Source organism: Melospiza georgiana, chromosome 7 (genome assembly GCF_028018845.1).
Source record: "Melospiza georgiana isolate bMelGeo1 chromosome 7, bMelGeo1.pri, whole genome shotgun sequence".
Classification (NCBI taxonomy): Eukaryota; Metazoa; Chordata; class Aves; order Passeriformes; family Passerellidae; genus Melospiza; species Melospiza georgiana.
Genome location: NC_080436.1, coordinates 26,890,499 through 26,908,377, shown reverse-complemented (window position 1 = coordinate 26,908,377; position 17,879 = coordinate 26,890,499). Strand labels below are relative to the sequence as shown.

General features: G+C 44.7%; 1 protein-coding gene across 5 annotated transcripts in view; it reads right to left on the bottom strand.

The window, feature by feature from the left end:
- BIN1 (bridging integrator 1) overlaps window positions 1-17,879 on the bottom strand; it is a 90,079-nt gene that overhangs the window by 50,224 nt on the left and 21,976 nt on the right. For all 5 annotated transcript variants that reach the window (XM_058028388.1, XM_058028390.1, XM_058028392.1 and 2 more), the window contains exon 2: window positions 2,757-2,837. In XM_058028388.1, the coding sequence (XP_057884371.1) occupies window positions 2,757-2,837 (81 nt within the window). The remainder of the gene's footprint in view (window positions 1-2,756; window positions 2,838-17,879) is intronic.

The following is a 17,879-nucleotide window of genomic DNA, read 5'->3' as shown; positions in this document are numbered from 1 at the left end:
GTGGCAGCTCAGGAAGGGTATCAGAACCCAGCAGCTCTGCCAGGTAGAAACACACCTGGTGCCAGGTGTAAGAGCTGCCACCAGCCTCACACTGTCCCTGCAGTGAGTACTTCAGCTCAGGGTAAGAGAAGGCAAAGCCTGGCACACCTCAGGCACGGGCTGAGCTGCACCTTTATAGCAGACTCTTGCTCCCAGGTCAGCATCTGGGACAGATCCTCGCGCCAGTGACTGAACACAAGTGACACTGGGAAAGTGAAAAAGGAGGGAACCTTCAAATGGCCATTTGGGAAGGTAAATAGCCAAAGAATCTCCATGAGGGAGTAGTGAGGGGCAGTTCTGCTGCCTGTCAAGCCTTCAGGAGATGCAGCTGCACCTGCGCAGCTCTCTCCAGCTCTTTTGCCACAAAGCAGATCCATCTGAGCCAAAAAGTTCATACCATTCAGGGACCTCAGAGTGGTGCTCTTATATGAACCTGATGGACGGAGTTAGGAAGTCCAGTGCCTTCCCTTATGTCCACTCAACCACTATTTGAGAGACCCACAAACACCTTGGCTGAAAATGACTGATTTTTAGACCTGTACTCCATTCCTCAGCAGACCACACACAGCAACATGTGTCAAAGTGATCCAGCACAGTCATTAGAGTCAGAGGAGCCTCTAATCAGCCAGTGAACAAGGTCAATGCCTGCTCACACCCTGGCCAGTTCCACAAGAGAGCAGCGCTGTCCTGTCACCAGCCTGCAGCAACAGGTCAGCTTTCCTCCAGACCTCCATTCCCCACTGGAGCAGTTTGTAATGAAAGGTCACAGAAATCTCAAAGATAACAATACTACACACACCTAATACATAGAAAAATATAAAGAAGTTTGTATATATGTATGTAAAGCTAATTTTTTATTCCCCTAGCCTTCAGCTCTGGATATCCTAAGAATCCAGCTAACTCACACTCATGGTTTGCCCTGTAAAACAGGCATTGTCTGCATTTATTTTAGTAATAGGGAAACTGAAAGCCTAAGAAAAACCAGCAGACCCCAAGCAGCAAATGCAGAGCAGCCTCCAGCTTCTTTGATTAATTATTTGGAGAATTTAGTTCATGGTCTGCTCCACAAAAAAGGAGAAAGAATTCAGATGCAAGGGATACAAGAGGCAGTGCTTCTTAACAGGCTCCTCACTGGAACTTAGGGCTTTGGAAATTGAAAAAGCCATCCCAGAGAGTCACAACTAGAAATGTGAATCTGAGGGTTTTTGTATTTCTCATTTATAAAGGTTATTTCTTAATTGCTTAAAAATTATACCAAAAAAGTCATGTCTGGTAATGTCACATTGTCAGAAAGCAGTTAAAATATATTCTGCTGTCTACAAAACAGTATCATTGCTGGACATGCTGCATGGACTTCTGGAGCAATAGCTGCTATTGCTGCCAAGAGAAGGAGCATTAGTGTTCAGGAATCTGCAATCAGCTCTGGTTACACATAAGTCAAAGCCAGACTGAAGGATTTTCATTACATTCAGCTGTGGCAAATCCCTGCTCAGCTGGTTTTGCGACACCACCACATCTGCTGAGTCTCAACAGACACGATGCAGCTGCCACTAACAGCTCTAGAAAAAGGTCCTAAATGTGTCAAGCCACAAAAGAGTAACATGTATTCAGCACCACCTGAGCTACGCTGTGGCACACATTTCCTGCCACAAAACAGAAGCAATGCTTCCCCTACCAACAAGCACCAGCAAAATCCACAAGGTAACTGGTGTTTTCCCGGCTGGGAGGCTGAAGGCTCTAGATAAAAAAATAAAACAAAACACACCCAGTTGAAGATTGAAACCTACTGCTGTGGAAGTAGGAGGGTGGGGGAAAATTGCTACACTGTTAAAATATTTCTGTGCCCTAAAATACTGGGGATGAGGCAGACACGCAGAAGAATAATGACTCAGGCCTGACACAGTGATTGTGCAAGTATGGGGAAGAAGTCAGATTTAGGTCTTAGCCATGGAAGGATGTTCCCTTTTCAGCATTTGCTTTCTCTGTCTCTTCTGCCCTACACTGTGCTTGGGAAACTGAAACTGCCTTGTTCCATTTTACTTTTTTATTTCTAATCTGTTTCCCAACTTATCCCTCGTTCAGTGACACAATGTTGCTCTTATATCTCTGCTTCCAGCAGAGCAGCAAAAATTATATTACAAAGCAGCTGCTAACTGAAGAAAGTGTTCTGCTCAAGCTATTTCTTCTTGTAAAATTGAGTCTAGAACAAGCATTATTTTTACTGATCTCTTCATTATTTTTACTGATCTCTTCCCTCTCATGACCAGTGACAGGACTGAGGAAACAGGATGAAGCTGAGGAGGGGAGATTTAGGCTGGGTATCAAGAAAAGGTTTTTCACCCTGAGGGTGGTTGGGCACTGGGACAGGCTCCTCAGGGACATTTTCACAGCACCAGGCCTGACAGAGCTCAGGAAGGATTTGGACAATGCTCTCAGGCACATGGTGTGACTCGTGGGGTGTCCTGCACAGGGATTGGACTTATGATCCTGATGGGCACCTTCCATCTCAGCATGCTCGATGATTCTCCCACTGATCCCATGAAAGAGACCCTGGAAGCCACAATGTCATTTCTTGTAAGTGAGAAGTTATGAGTTATGGGTCACTTCAACAGGTCTATGTCATTGTTTAATTTAATGGCCTTTAATTGCATTGCAGCAGATGACTGGAGGCTAATACTGAAACCCAGGGTGCAATTACATATTGACAATTATCTTACCAGCTGTTTGTTGAAGTTTTGCACACACTGTTCAAACTGCTCATCTTTTGTTTCATCTGCTTTACCAAGCTTCTGAAGGACCTGCAGAGAGAGAGGAGAAAGGAGACTTTAAACACAGATACAGAAAAGCATAGAAACAGTTGCACATTTTTGGTCCCAAGGCCAAAGTTAAAAAGTCACCCTTATTCTTGTGCTCAGGATTTTCAGAATATTTTTCCACACAATCATAGTTTGAAAACAGATTTACAGATGAGTCAGGAAGAACTCAGACCCCTTACATTCTGCTGTACTGAAGAGCATGACTGAGGCTTCTCTTTCACTGATGCAATGTTTTTTCGCAGACAAGGCAACAGCAATCCAGTTATCTCCTGAACCAGCAAGACACAAACCACATCCCTAATATGCCTTGTGTTGTGCAGTTACATTTGTCCTGATTTAACACTAGTGCCTAGTCCAGACAGGGTGGGGTTCTGCTCCCAGAACAGCAGGATTGGCCTCAAACAGAGAGAGTTGTGCAGCGATCTCAGGGAGGGAGGGAGAGTGGCTGGAGCACTGAAAGTCCCACCTTCCTTCCACCTTTTCTCACTCTGCCCATGCCTGGCAAGAGCTGGTGCTGAGAGCCATTGGGGACCTTACACCACTAATCTGTGTGACACTCAGGCCAAGTGTCACTTCTGAGAGTGTCAGCAGCCACATCCCTGCACAGCACAGCTCCCCACAGCCTGTACAAAAATCCTTATCAGGCTACTTCTCTTATCACCCTTTTCTCTTAGTTCCCTCTCCGTGCAGCTAAGTGGATTGCTCCCAGGCTTAGAACAAAACAGCATTTCATGTTCTGGGCTGGCAGGTACATCCATCACAAGAGGTCTGGGCAAACCTGTGGAGGAGGGCAGCAGCTATTTGCCATGCCCCAAGCAACTCCAGCTGCAGGGAGACTGGGATATACCCTGTAATTGGTTAATGCTGATTATATCATATCTCTGTATCAAAACTAAAACCTAACCATACCAAAAAAAAAAAAAAAAGGCAAAAAAAGCCTTGTCTCACAGGAACAGTGAAACCAGAGAAAAGCCCTCCCAGCCCTCAGCCACAGGAGGTTTTGGTGAGCCAGAGGTGAGCTAGAAAGGGAGCTGAGGGAGCACCTCAATGAGTGAGGCAGCCCTGTCTGGAAAGGGCACCAGTGCCCAAGAGGCAAAAGGGTCTGGAAAGCTGGAGTCCCCCTTGCTCTGCTGAGCACAGCACAACAGCCCTTTACCCACAGACCCCAGCTGTAAATTCAGCTTCTTTGGGGGAAAAGGGGATTACGGCAAAAAAAGCAGGTCCCTGATACTGACACCAAGTCTTCATGCAGACCATTACTAACTGTTCCCAGACTGAGGGACTGCCAGAGAGCCATGACAGTCACCCAAACCAGTTTCCTCCAGCTGCCTTTGCTACCCATGGATCTTCTCAGAGAACACAAGAGAGAATTTTTCCCCTGCAAGGCAGAGATCAGTCTTTCATGATTAGTCCCCAAAATGGAATTGAAAAGGATCGTGCAACAGGATGTAAATAGAATATTTTCAATTTGAAGTGACCTACAATAATAATTTAGTCCAACTGGCCATGCACCTACTGGCCCATTCTCATGGTTTTTTATACTGTTGAGGTGGAGAACACCTGTTATGCCTATTTGGCTAATCTCAGTTTCTCTCTCCCCAACACAAGAATGGATATTCCCATCTCACCCCTGACCACAGTAACAGACTCTGGTGGAAGATCTGATAAATAGTGCAGTCATTCAGCATTCAGCTCCTAAATCCCCTTATTTCAGCTGGAATTAAATGTCTAGGAGGAAATCACTATTTTTCATCCTCCCTCTGTTCAACAGCTTCTCTTCACCTCCAGAAAATGCTGAGGTATTCCAGTGTCAGCAAAAGGAGGGGAAAGGACACACAGACAAAAAGTACCCTCTTTGTCACCAAGAGCTGAATCAAGGACCACCAGAATTTTGAGTACAACTCAACAAACACTGCAACCACAAATGCCTGGTAAATCCGTCTACACAGCAGGACACAGACAGCATGAATATTCCCTTCTTCCTCACAAACCCTTGGCACGTAGGAGCTTGCTGGAGAGAGAAGCAGCAATGTTGTTTGTACTGGCAGAGTCCTGTGCACCAGACACTGGTGTCTCCTGTACCCATCCACTCCAGCAAAGGGGAGCACATCCCATAGCAGCACTGCTGCTGAGGTTACACATTCCTCTGCCATGCCAGCAGGACACAAGTTCAGTATGGCCTCATCTTTCTCATCAAGTGGTATCTCCTCCAGATGTTGTTCAGCTGCACTCCCCTAGGCTGTCAGATCTATGGAGCAGGGGTTTCCCACCTGCTGGGTGACTTTCTAGGTGTCCAAAGAGCAGGCACACCAATAGCACCCATCACTGATAAAATAAAGTATGCAAGCTGTAAATTCCAAAGAAGAATTACATTCTCTCTCAATGTGCAGATCAATAGAATTACTGGAGATACAAAGGAGATTTTTACAGGGCAATGCATCTGTCTGGCTGTTCAAAAGATGTGATGCTTTCAGGCCTGGAGGGGAGGGAAGGAGAGCATTTAACTGGGAGGAATCTGGAGTATGTTACCAGGGTCAAAGACTCAGAACAGCCTCAGTGCTTTCTGGTGTAAAACACTGAGCAGCACTCACAGACTATTCATTATGGAGCCACATGCCTGCTTCCATCATATCCAAGGAGTTAATTTCCAGTTCTACTGCCCCTTGGGGAACAGGCACACTTAGTCTGGGATCATCTGGCCAGCCGGGAAAATCTTGTTCCACTGTGCTGAGGCGCTCTGTACAATTTCTGTAAAACACTGGGCACTGCAAAGAGCTCTGATCCCAGCCTATCTCTAAGGAAAAAGCTCCTGCTGTAACAGGTGAGGAGCAGCTCTGAATGGGGAGAGAGGAAGGGAGGAGAAACCCTGTGTGATTCCAGTGGTGACAAGGGATGGGTGAAACAGATGACTTGGGGATGCCTGCAGAGGAATAAAGCAAGGAAAACAAAATCAGGTACAAGAGAGAGCCTGTGAGAAGTGAATCCCTGGCTACACAAAAAAAAAAAAAAAAATCCCTTTTCTTGCTTCCTACACTACTCCCCAAGTAGATGAAGGCTCGTGCCCCATGTCTGCCAGCTGGCCCTGTGGGCAAGCCCCAGCCATACAATGATCCCTTCTTTTACCTGCTATGATGCAGCAGAGAGACAACAGCCCTGGGCTGCAGCAGGACAGTGGTTATCTCATCACAATGCTCTCCCTCATAGCCAGATCTGCCCTGCACAAAGCCCAGAGGTCAAACCCCAAGCCATCTGAGCAGCACGGAGGACGGCGCCTCAATGCTGGCCCTCCAGCCTACTCCCAGTTCCCCCATCCAAGAGCTGTGCTGGCAAGCCATACTAACAAATCCCCCTGGACTCCCTGAAGCAGGCAGGGATGGAGCAGCTGGCCCAGGGCGTGCTGCTGACTGCAGACATGTCTGTGCTCACTGCTAATAACCCCTGAGCTCACAGGACAGCTCCCCTCCCCAGGCTGGCACTGCCGTCATAGGTCAGGCTATTCCGGGTGAGCCGCGGCCGCTCCCTCCCTTCCCCTGCCACAGCTTTAATCCTCCAGCTCACTGCAAAGCCAGATAAAGTTGGGATGGAAACTTCAGGCTCTTTGATAGCTATTAATGGAGCAGCTTTACCAGGGCAGGAGACAGGAGTCCACCGCAGCTCCCAGATCTCGGGCGGATCAGAGATGGTGTGATGTGTCAGCTGCTGTCTGGTGCAAACCACACCAGAAGCAGGCATGGATCTGGCATTCAGAGATCAAGCAGCAACCATGGCCTGGCTCCTTGGTCTGCCCTTGACCTCAGGAGTCCTGGCCCTGCTAAGGACAGGGACCATTGCAAAATGGTGCAAGATAGGGTGAAGGAGGGAATACTTTGTCTGAATCCCACAGAACACCTTGCGAAATGGATTTCAGAGGAGGCTCTAGTGTTGCTGTGGGTTTCAGTCTTGATTTACAATGGCAATAGTAAATTGATTTACTATGATTTATTGATTTACTATGACAGGATGGGGCTGTCATCCCAGCCAGTGTTTTTTGCCTCAGTGTTTTTCACTGAGGCAAAATACTTTTCCAGTGTTTCTCAGAAACCAGGTCTCTTCTAATAATTATAGCTAGACCTGCAAATGCTCTGCATAAACTAAGATCAACAGGCACAGACCAGCTACTGTAGAATCTCCAAAGACAGCCAAATTCCACTCACAGAGCCTCAGTTTTTCCTGCATTTGAATAAAAGCAACAAACAAAACAAGGAAACTCAGAGTTCAATTGAAGTTTTAAAAGCAGTTTAAGAACCTCGAAGGCAAGATGCTATTAAAAAAAAAAAAATCAGTAAATAATCACATTCCTCTCATATCACACATGTGTTTGTAATCTGCTGTTGTGGACAGAACCATCTGCAGTAAACTCAGAATTGCTACACTTTGAGAACAGAAGAAGTGAAAGGGAAATATGAAAATCCTCATACCAGAGATGTGGCCTTTGCTAGCAATGGTCAGAGAAGTCAAGGCATTAAATAGCCTTTAAAAACAGCAGCTGTTCCTACCAAATTTGAACATTTGATTTGGGCTACCCAAGTTGCAGGTTCTCCCCAAAGACCATTAGATTCACAGTGACTGATCATTACCTAAATACCACAACTTGTACAACTCAAAATAAAGCACCTTATCTGGTTGCAGTTTTTTCCCAGGTTTGTACAGGTGCAAACATTCCTGAAGGGCAAGCCCCACAGCGATTAGCACAGGGTCTCCAGCGCTCTGATTCAAGCACTGGGCGGTAAGGGAATGGAGATCTGGATCAGCCCTGTGACCACCAAATTCTGATATAGAGCAGCAATCCCCAGTAAGGACAAACACTTACTGGCAGTGCCGCAGCTGTCAGCACCAAGCAGCAGTATCAAACCAAATAAATGCAATTCTGCTTTGATTCAAAAAGCAACTGAAACCACATTTATGCTTTCTAATAAAGAAATATATGCCAGCTGCTTAATGCAGCCACAGTCCTCAGTCAGCACTTTCCCTTTACTCCCTTTTGAAATATCAATGCCACAACACAGCAAAAGCCCTGAAACCCCAAATATTCTCAACACACCCCATGCAGACTCATTATGTGAACCAATAACCTAGCAAAAGCCTACTTTCCACGGCATATGGATCACCCAGGCTAAATACCAGTTTAGGGAATGCAAGTGATGATCAGGAAGGCAATAAAATAAACACATTTATTTTGTGGCTCTCAAACAAAGCTAAATCTGCCTCTGAAACACCTGAATTTAGAGTGGTCCAGCCCTGATGAAGGGGAAGTCATCAAGCACAAACCCAGGCAACTTCAGCCCTACAAGTCCACATCTTAGTCCCCCCACAGTATCAGAGAGGAGCTGCACTTTCTGACATGGGCCCACTGCCCCTAAATCACTCCATCTCCTGACCTCCTCACCCCTTATCAACAACACCTCTGACTGCTGCTGTGTCTGCCAACCCCAGTGCATAATCTCCAAGCACCAAATGGGCACTGAGCCAGTAAATACTGTGACTAATTTTGAATTGCAATAAATTGGCATGTGTCAATGGGTCAACCAGCAACAGAACAAACAGACCTTTGATCTCAAGCTGCTGCCTGTTATCCCATGGAAGACATTCTACTCAGAACAGGAGGAGAAGGAAATAGTGTCCAAGTCAGATGGAAAGCACAAAGCCATGTAACTTAATAAGGTACAAAGGAAGCTTCATAAGCTTTTTTAAGCCTCTCTGTGCCCAGATACAATGTGACTTGTTCACTGAAGTAGACTTGTGCTCATGGAATACTTTGGTTATTTCATTCAGATTTGGGGAGAGAAGCACGAGCAGTAGGGGGAATCTGCTCCCCCTCCAGCCCTCCCCAGGAGAAGGGCACGTCCTCCTGCCCTCCATGCCTGACTCCAGGCTGGTTTTGGGGACAGCCTGGCTTTCCTCATGCAAGCCTGACACAATCAAGTCTTTCTTTCAAACAACTGGACAAAAGAAGATGGGGGTGGAGAGGAAGAAACTCCAAACATATTAATGCTTAATTTTAAATTGAGGAAATTATTCCCATAGCTGGGCAATCACCAAGGCCCTCGGATCACCGGAAGATGGGAAAGGGCAATGTCAAACTTGGCACAGACAGAGCAGTTCTTGTTTGCTTCTTACTTGCAAACAAGGTTCAATAGATCCCACAAAGACAGGACACTGCCTCTGCTACAGAGCTAAGTGTTGGGAAATGAGGGTCCAATACTGCATTTTGTTAGAAGCTTCCTGAATGACCTGGAAAAGCCATGTCTAATGTCACACATTCAGCTGTAAGGAAGTGTTTGGTCAGCATGTCACAGAGTCACCAAATTTATCTCTGGCATTTCCAGCTGGCAAATGGGAAAGAGGAACAGAGAGATGAGATGACCAGTTTTCAGTGTTTGGCTCAAGGCACACTGAGTTCGATTTTCACAGGTGTCCCTATAGTTAAACTATGTGAGAATTTGCATGCTTAGAGCCATACTGTAAAACACAAATGACTAAACAGATAATTCTCTGTACACACTCCCCAAAAATGTTACCAGTGAGGAATTCAAATCATTAAGATAGATTGCATGAAAGTCCTTTGCTAATGAAAGACTTTAAGGCAAGCATCTCAAGTGTGACTTAAGCCAGATTGATCCCACTCTACAAAATAGTCAGACCTTGTAAGGTCGTTCCAAAGCTATTCTTTCCCAAACTCAGAAGATGACAGCTTCAACAAAGGTCAATCACTTCATCTCCAAAGAAACAGATCAAAAATATCTCATTCCTTTCTCCATATAATACTGAGTGTGTGACTAGATACTAACAAGTGTGGCTAGATACTAACAACATACATAGCCAAAGAAACAGCCTGTATGTGTCAAAGAACCATCATCTTCCCTAAATAGCACTATATTAAAAAATTTCTGTAGGAGCCAGTCATGCTGCATTGCCTTGAAGGCTCATCTCAAGTATTTGCCTCTGACAGCTGTTAAACAGCAGCCTCACCATGACCTGCACCTTCAGGACACACCTCTCAAGTTTAACATGACTCAGTGTGCTCATATTGCAACGCCTTTCATGCTTCATCCTTCTCTCTCACTCTGTAGTCAATGTAGAAAAAAAAAAAAAAAAAAACAAGTTTCAGTTTTCTCACTCAGAATTATCTCCTGGAAAACCTCCTTCCCCACAACAGGCTCAAGAGAAAGTTCATGGCAACAATTTTCACCAGGCTGAAGTCAGCATCTTAAAATACACAGGACATCAAGTGTCCTAGGACCATAGGTGACCAAAATGAGAAGAATCAGGTCTAACCCCAGTTTTCGGACATTCCTCCCAATGCTACCTCCATGGGTTTAGTGGATCTCAGGCTGTTCCTGCTCAAGATGCTGTCCTCCAGGCTGTTGTTGGAGAACTCCTGACATGCCTGGCTGGTCAAAATTGCTACACCCATAGGTAGAACCCTGTGCCCAAGATAAAAAGCCCTCTCGTACACAGGGCCAGAATTCCAGTTAATCTTCTGCCCTAGGAAAAAGACCAGGATGATTTTGATTTCCCGGATTACCTCTTCTCTTTCTACTGCTCCCAGAATCTGCAGTATCACCTGCTGACCCCATTCTCTGTCTCAGCAAGACTAATGTCCCTGAGGACCCACATAAAAAGCATCTTTGTTTTTGGAGTAGAACCTATGACAGTTTCTCCCAAGGCCATTCCCACTCTACTGACAATACTCAGTTTTTCCTGAAGCAGGTACCAAACACTTTGCCTCCAACCTCCGTGCTGTGATCAAATCACTTACCTAAAATGGGCTTTGACATTTCCCTGCCTCTATGCCACTCCCACTCTGGGAAGCGTGGCTATCTGCTAACACTGTCTCTAACCATGCAATGGTTTAAAAAAACGTTCATAGTCCTTTACATTATTGCAAGGCTCAGTGCTGCTTCCCACAGAACTGGGATAAGTATCTCAGTGGGATGGGTTGAGCCTTGACTTCCCAGAACACAGCAGTGGGACTTGTGCAGAACTCTAAACCAAAAGGCACAGTAAGTTCTGTACCCCTAATCTGTGCTGACTCTAGTCTCATACAGACTCATTAAGGAAAAAGATAAAGATGACATTCAAGTGTACACAAAGCCCAGGGACTCAGTCAATTTTTTGCAGCATCAGCTTTGGCAAAAAGCCTATAAATAACCAGCTCTTTGAAGAAATGGGCAAGCTGTATATGTACTCCCTTGCTTTTACTTCAGATAAGCACTTTCAGTGGGAAAAAAATTGTTCATATTTCTCTTGAATGGCTCCAGTTGAGTTTTAAAGCAAAAAACAACAACAAAACGAACAAAAAAGTACAAACTTACAACCAAAACCACAAACTCAAGAGCTCCCCAAAATCACTGCGATATATTCAAAAGCTCCACCCCAAGCTCATTATTCCATCTAAAGTGTTAATTGAAGTATTTTTTTCTTTTAAAGAAAAGAATAAAGCCACAAATAGAATCGCTCCCTTAACAGTAGTATGTCCCGCATTTTTATTAGCTATTCTAGCAAAAGTTTAAAATTTGCTTGCAAAGATTTTTAAAACTGACAGTGTAGGAGCCTTATTTTATTCAAGACCCTAATGTAACATCATCTCAGTGGTCAATTGTGAAAAGACATTTCTGAACAAATTAGCAGGTTTTTTAAGTCATATGACCAGTCCCCAGATGTTCTTCCATCTAAGAACAGATTGCAAAGCACAAGCTCTCTCCTTCCAGCAAGAGCTCCTGTGAACACACCTGCATCGAGCAGATTTGCTCTGTTAGATGGACCCTGAACTTAGAGATATTCAGAAGGAAGATACCATGAAGAGATTAAGTCAAAACCTCCTGGTTGGCCTGGCAGCAAATGCTTTCATCACTGCAAAGAGCAGATCTAGAATGCTTCACTGTTTTCTCCCAGGAGCACAGATCAAGGTGAAGGACATTTCACCACACCTGTGTCAGGTACAATACAAATGACATTTCTTGATTGCACCATTTGGGGAGAAGAGGGCCCTTCCACATTTCACTGCCTACATCAGGGATGGATTTCCCAGCAGTGTGAAAGGAGATGCTGTCCTCATGCTAGCAGTCACGTATGTCCCCACAGCAGGCAATGACATGAGGAGTTCAGCTGCCCTCTCTTCCTGAAGGATCACAGCTATGTCCTCAACACAGAGCTGTGCAGACTTCTCAAGTGTCTTTTTCTTTCATGGAAGAAGATACCAAGAGCTGCTGAGAGAGCCCAGCTCAGCTGACATTAGCACAGGGCAGCAAGGGTGCTGAGGTCCTGTCACCAGCACCAGACAGCAGGGACTGCTGAGTTGTCTGCATCTTGTGAGTTTGGCAAAAGCACCGAGGTGCCTCTCCTGCTCTGGCTCCATTTGCCATTTTTGTTTTACTGTTTTTTAAAGAGAGAGGGCTCCTTCATATGCTAAAGCAGCAGCAAAATTGTTTGCTAAATCCTTAAAAACGGTACATGGGAAAGCATGCTGTGCTCTGCGTTATCAACTCAGTCACTTCTGTCCTTCACAGTTTGCAGTTCTCAGATATCCAGATCTGGTTCAAGCTCAGCAGCTTTTATTTTTGACAGCAGTCTCAGAGCTCAGTTACCAGCCTTGGACAAGATGGCTCTGCTCAGCTTCATGCTGGAAGGGTGTCGACAGATGCTGAATATATTATGAACAAGTGGACATGAACTGTCACTCCCTAAGGAGAAGAAAATGCCACACTGAGGAAATTTGGTCACTATAAATCAGTTGGAGGGGGGTCTGTTAAAAGATCCTCAGATTGTTTTTATTCCTGCCGTGCACCATACATTAATCAACATTAAAAGAGGTCCATGAAACAACACAGGAACAACAACTTAAAGCTGCTGCAAAGTACTTCAAGGAGAGCATTATACAGCTAGAAATGGCTCAAAACATCTCTCTTTATTTGATGAAGTGTGGTGGAAAGAAAAAATATTTCCTCTTTTTTGTCCAAGGCAGTACCAATCGTAGGTATTCGTATAGGTAGATATCATAGAGATCTGTATCTATAGATGTAGAGATCTTTTCACTCATATCTTTATAGATGTCACATGAATTGTCCAGGGATTTTAGTACTATCCCATACATAGCTACTGAAACAACAAGATTCGTCAACCAGAACTCAGTACCTTTCATTCACAGGTGTGTTGATGGACCAACACTTCTCTCTCACCCTGGTACTCCATGCCCCAGAAAATCCCAAATTCAGGCAAGCAGGATTGCTGATTACAGCATCAGCACAGCTGCAAAGCTTGGTCTGCTCAGTATCATCATTCATTGTATGCAACCTCAAGGCAGAAGGCCTTTCTTGTTCCAGATTTGTTTACCCTGGAGCTTTACTCCTCAGAAGTGCTGCAGTGCTAATGCACAATCACACTAACAAGAATGAAACTGGACCATGTGTCCAGCCTACCAAAGGACAGAAGGGTTGCAAAGCACACATAACTGAAAATCCTCAAGTCTCCTACAGACAAAAGATGCAGCTCACTCCACAAATACCAAGTGACAATGGAAACGCTGCTAGCACTGCTCACATAGGTGCAGTTTTGCAAACTTGAAGAGCAAGGACTAAAAGAAGTGGAAACAGAGGGTCGAGTTCTGCATTAGCTCAGGACATTTCTGGCTCAGCCATCACTGGACAAGGATCTGCTCCTCTCTCCCTGTGCTACCAGTTGCTTGAGCATTCAAACAGAACAGGCTTCCCCTCCTAGTCCTCCTCCTTCAAGGCCACCTCTGCTCTTTTGGTCTAGCCTGCTGTGGGAAGCAGGAGAATTTCTGTCTTGCAACAATGTTCATTAACAGGAAACTCTTCTAAAAGAGTAACAGGGATGCAAGGCAAGAAATGAAATCTCAGCAGTCAGCTAAGACCACATGCTATTTCCAGATGGCTTATGGACAACCACCCACAAAGCATGTCATTAGCTGTGCACAGGTGGGGCCAAGGCTACCAGCCAACTCTAAGTTCAGCTTGCCCAAAAAACCCAAAACCACACAGTCACACTGACAGTCCCAGAGTTATGAATATCTACCACACACTTCAGAAGAGCCAACCCAAAGTGCCAAAATAGGTAACAACCTTTCAACACTTCAGTATCTCAAATGAGAATTTACGGCAACTAGTCCATGAAAATCCATGAAGGTTTAACACCTCCCTCTTTCACATTCAGCCATAGTTTGGAATTCCTGTTACATTTTCATTTGCAGAAGGCTTCCCCTGGTTTTTTATCTTATAAAGCACACACATGCAGACAAACACAAAATCACCACCTAAACTTAGACCAGAGAAGTTAACTCTGCTGTAAATGTCACTGGGTTTAAGCCTTGGCTGGGGGGAGGACAAGTTTGTGTTACTGTCAATCAAAAGCCAGGCAGAGACACATTGCTGTACCAAACACCATTGTCAGCTGTCTCCCCCAAAGCAAACACAGGGCCTATTCTCAGAATCTGAGAGACCTTGCTGTGGCCATTAATAACCAGGGAACTGTCAACAACCTGCAGCTCTCCCAAAGCCCAGCTCCACATGCCTCCACTTGATGTTACAGCCTCACTTGGAAAGGCCTGAAATTTCAAGTAGATTCACAGAAAACAAGAAGGTTTTATATAAGAATTAATGCAGCTGAAGGTTTGCAGAGCAGCACACATGAGTGGAATGAGCCAGGCATGGACTCAGTTCACCTGCATCATCACTCAGGGGGTGTCACAAAGAACCAGCACTTGCTCTGTGCCATCCCAGTCACATCCTACCACAGAGTGACACAGAGGCAGCCTGGCACTCACAAGCTGTCATCCCTCCAAAAGGGCTCACTGAGAACCTAAGATTCTCTAGGAAAGTAGTAGATACTCAATAACCTGGGAGCAAACCCCCTTGCTTTTATTTGATTCCAGCTTTGTGGCAGTGCTTGTGGACAAAACCAGGCCCACTCATTTTGTTTTACACCTAGGATATGAGAAAGTATAAAGAAGGGGATGTCTTGTTATACACTACAGACTTTAAATTTCCCACACAGACCTCTCAAAGCAGAGCAGAGACAGTACCTATAGAAAAAGTAGAGTAACCAGAAGGAATTATGATTTGTGGCTTTCTGCATGGAGCAAAGCTGGGCAATACCTAAAGGAGGGGAGTTACATCCATCCCTCACCTTGGGCCCTAGGCATGTACATCTCTGGAAACACAGCCACCAGTGCCTGAGCACTCCCTGCCCACCACATTACTTATATTTCTGTTTATCCACTAAAAAAGCACCTGTATGTCTACAAACATCAACACCATTCTTTCAATCCTCTGTCATTATTACAATTATACAAATATCAGTCAGAATCATAAGGGTTGCTAAGACACCCACATGCCCAGTGACACCCTCCTGCTACTCTGTCCTGGCCTCCCTCTTGTTTGTGTTCTCCTGTTCACCATCTTCACATGCATTTTGTATACATCTGGGGCCATAGCTCTAAATGGCACCAACTCCTGCAAGAGGAGTCAAGCACACAGTTCTCAACCTTCCTGCACAGCTGACTTCACCCTCAGCACACTTTCAAAAGGCGTTTAAGGGGCCTCTTGGAAATTCAGGGGTCAGTCTGGGGTTCTCGTTCACTCCCACCAAAAATGTGTAAATCAAAGTCCTCTGCAAAGCTCTTGAGTCATTACAATGAAGATAATAAGCAAAAGGGGAAAGATACAAGTTAAAAGGAGGACAAGTTACCTTGCCACAAATTAACTCCAATTGCATTTTCATTATCAGCCTAAGATCACAGCTTTTAAAATACAACTCTCATCACAGTGTCTGATTAGCAAAAGACACCCAGTATTTACATCGGTGCTTCTCATTTTACAGAGATGAGATTAGCTTCATTCCAACATAAGGAAAACCCCAGAACCATTTCAAAGAAAAATAGTCAAACAGGGAAAAAAAATGAACCCACCACTCTTTCAATATTTGTGCTTAATAAAGTTGAGAGTTCCCACAGAAAATACTTGTCACTGAAGACCTGATTTTGTCAAAGTTTTCAGCCACAACATTTGTCATGGTAATGAAAATGTCTTCATACCAACCCAGATACAGAGATTAAAGACCACCTGGCTTGTTCTGTGAGTCATTTGGTGCTAATCTTGTTATACAGGCTAACAATAAAATCATAATGTCTGTCTGGAGCCCGAAGGCCTCGCTGACCTTCTGTGGTTAAAGCACACTTATTCCACTGCTAGCAGCACTCACAAAAGAAAGGCTGGAAATGCCTCCAGTTGCTTTTATCTCCTCTTGCCCAAGAGTTTATTTGTAAAGGGTTACCAGGAGCCAGCAAGCCCAGATACAACTCAAGTTGTCTCTGTATCACAGCAAACCTATTTAACCACATCACCCCTGTTCAGATCTCATGCATATTCACTGCTGCACACCTTTGGTTATGCCACCACCAACTGCACAGCTTTGTAAAGTCCCCTCTAACATTCAACATGGTCTGCAAGAACACCATCAGGACATCTTTATGTCTCAAGTCACTTTATGCCATCTTTAAGTCTAAATCTTCTATGCCAAGATTTCTGTATTTCACAAACTTTTTCTGGATTGCCTTTGAAGTACCAAGAGCCAGTCCCTTGAAACCCCACCTCACACACTTTAAGTCACACACAGAGAACAGAGAAGCCCCTGCCAGTATTTAAGAGCATTCACATCCTCTTACATTACATTTCATACTCAACATGTTGAATTGGTATGCAATAGACACCCTTGCACTACCCTGGATGACCAGGAAGGATTCAAGTGCACAATCTGCTGAAGAAGAGGGACCAAAGAACCTCCTAACACATCTCCAGTCCTGGATTCACTTTGCAGCAGTACAGACATGTACATCCAGCCTTGCAGCAACTCTGCCCTCAGAGCAAAGTGGCCAGGCTCCTTTTCTGTTCAGAGCTGGATGTGCAATGCTGCTGCAAGACCCAATGGCACTGTAAAAAAGACACAAAGAGCTGCCTGCACACACTGGAACAAGAGCAAACTCAGCACAGTATACTTTCTAACTCACACTTTGATGCATTAGAACCCTGCTCAGTAACCAGTCAGGCTGTGTTTTGAGTTACTGTCACTACAGGTTCACCACCACAGTGACAAAAGCACCAAGCTGTGACCTTCAAGTAGTTTCATCACTGTAGGCACACTTAGATGCCAGCATTCCATTCAACTCACTCTGCTGCACAAAATTTACCATGAAAGCCAAATAAAAAGAAGGGACCAAACAAGTTTTTGTGCTTCTGTCTCACAGGATACATTTAAATGCTTTGTTACAACAAGCAGGACAAGTTATCTGTTCTAAAACCTGCCTCATTTAAACATTAAATGTCTCCAGACAGTCATGTACAACTTTGTGTAATGATCAATCTCTTAAACAGCTTTTTGAAAAGCTTGTCCCTGGAACAGAGCCATGTTTGAATCTTTACTATAAAGTCAACATCTAAAGCACTTTTATTCCAGATAATTACATGCAAGCAATTTTGCCCTTCTTAATCCCACACATGAAATACAACAGAGGCCTTTTCCACTTGCCCAGTTCCTTGCAGTAGATTTTATCCATAGATAATGTAAGATAAACTTTTCTTTTGACACAGACCCCCTTTATCCAGGTGGTTCCCAAGCCTGCTTCTATTCTTGCTGCTGCTGAAGTCAGAGAAGAGCAAGTCCCAGCTAAAACAGGGAACTAAGTTGTCAGTGACTAGAGCGATTGAAGGTTTTGTTCACCTACCCAGAAAACGAAATTCCCAGAGAACAAACCCTGCAGAGGAGAGTCTATGCTCAAAGGGAACAGGAAGGGCAAGGGTTCAATACACAAAATAAGGCAGAAACCACAACAATGATCTGGCACTGTAGGAAGCATCAGAAAGCAGCCACATGGGAATTGTCACAGAAGTTACTCCTTCTCTGATTATCCATGAAAGCAATTGTCAGTCAGGAGATGAGATGAAGTGCCAGGCAAACACAGGCATCACCCAA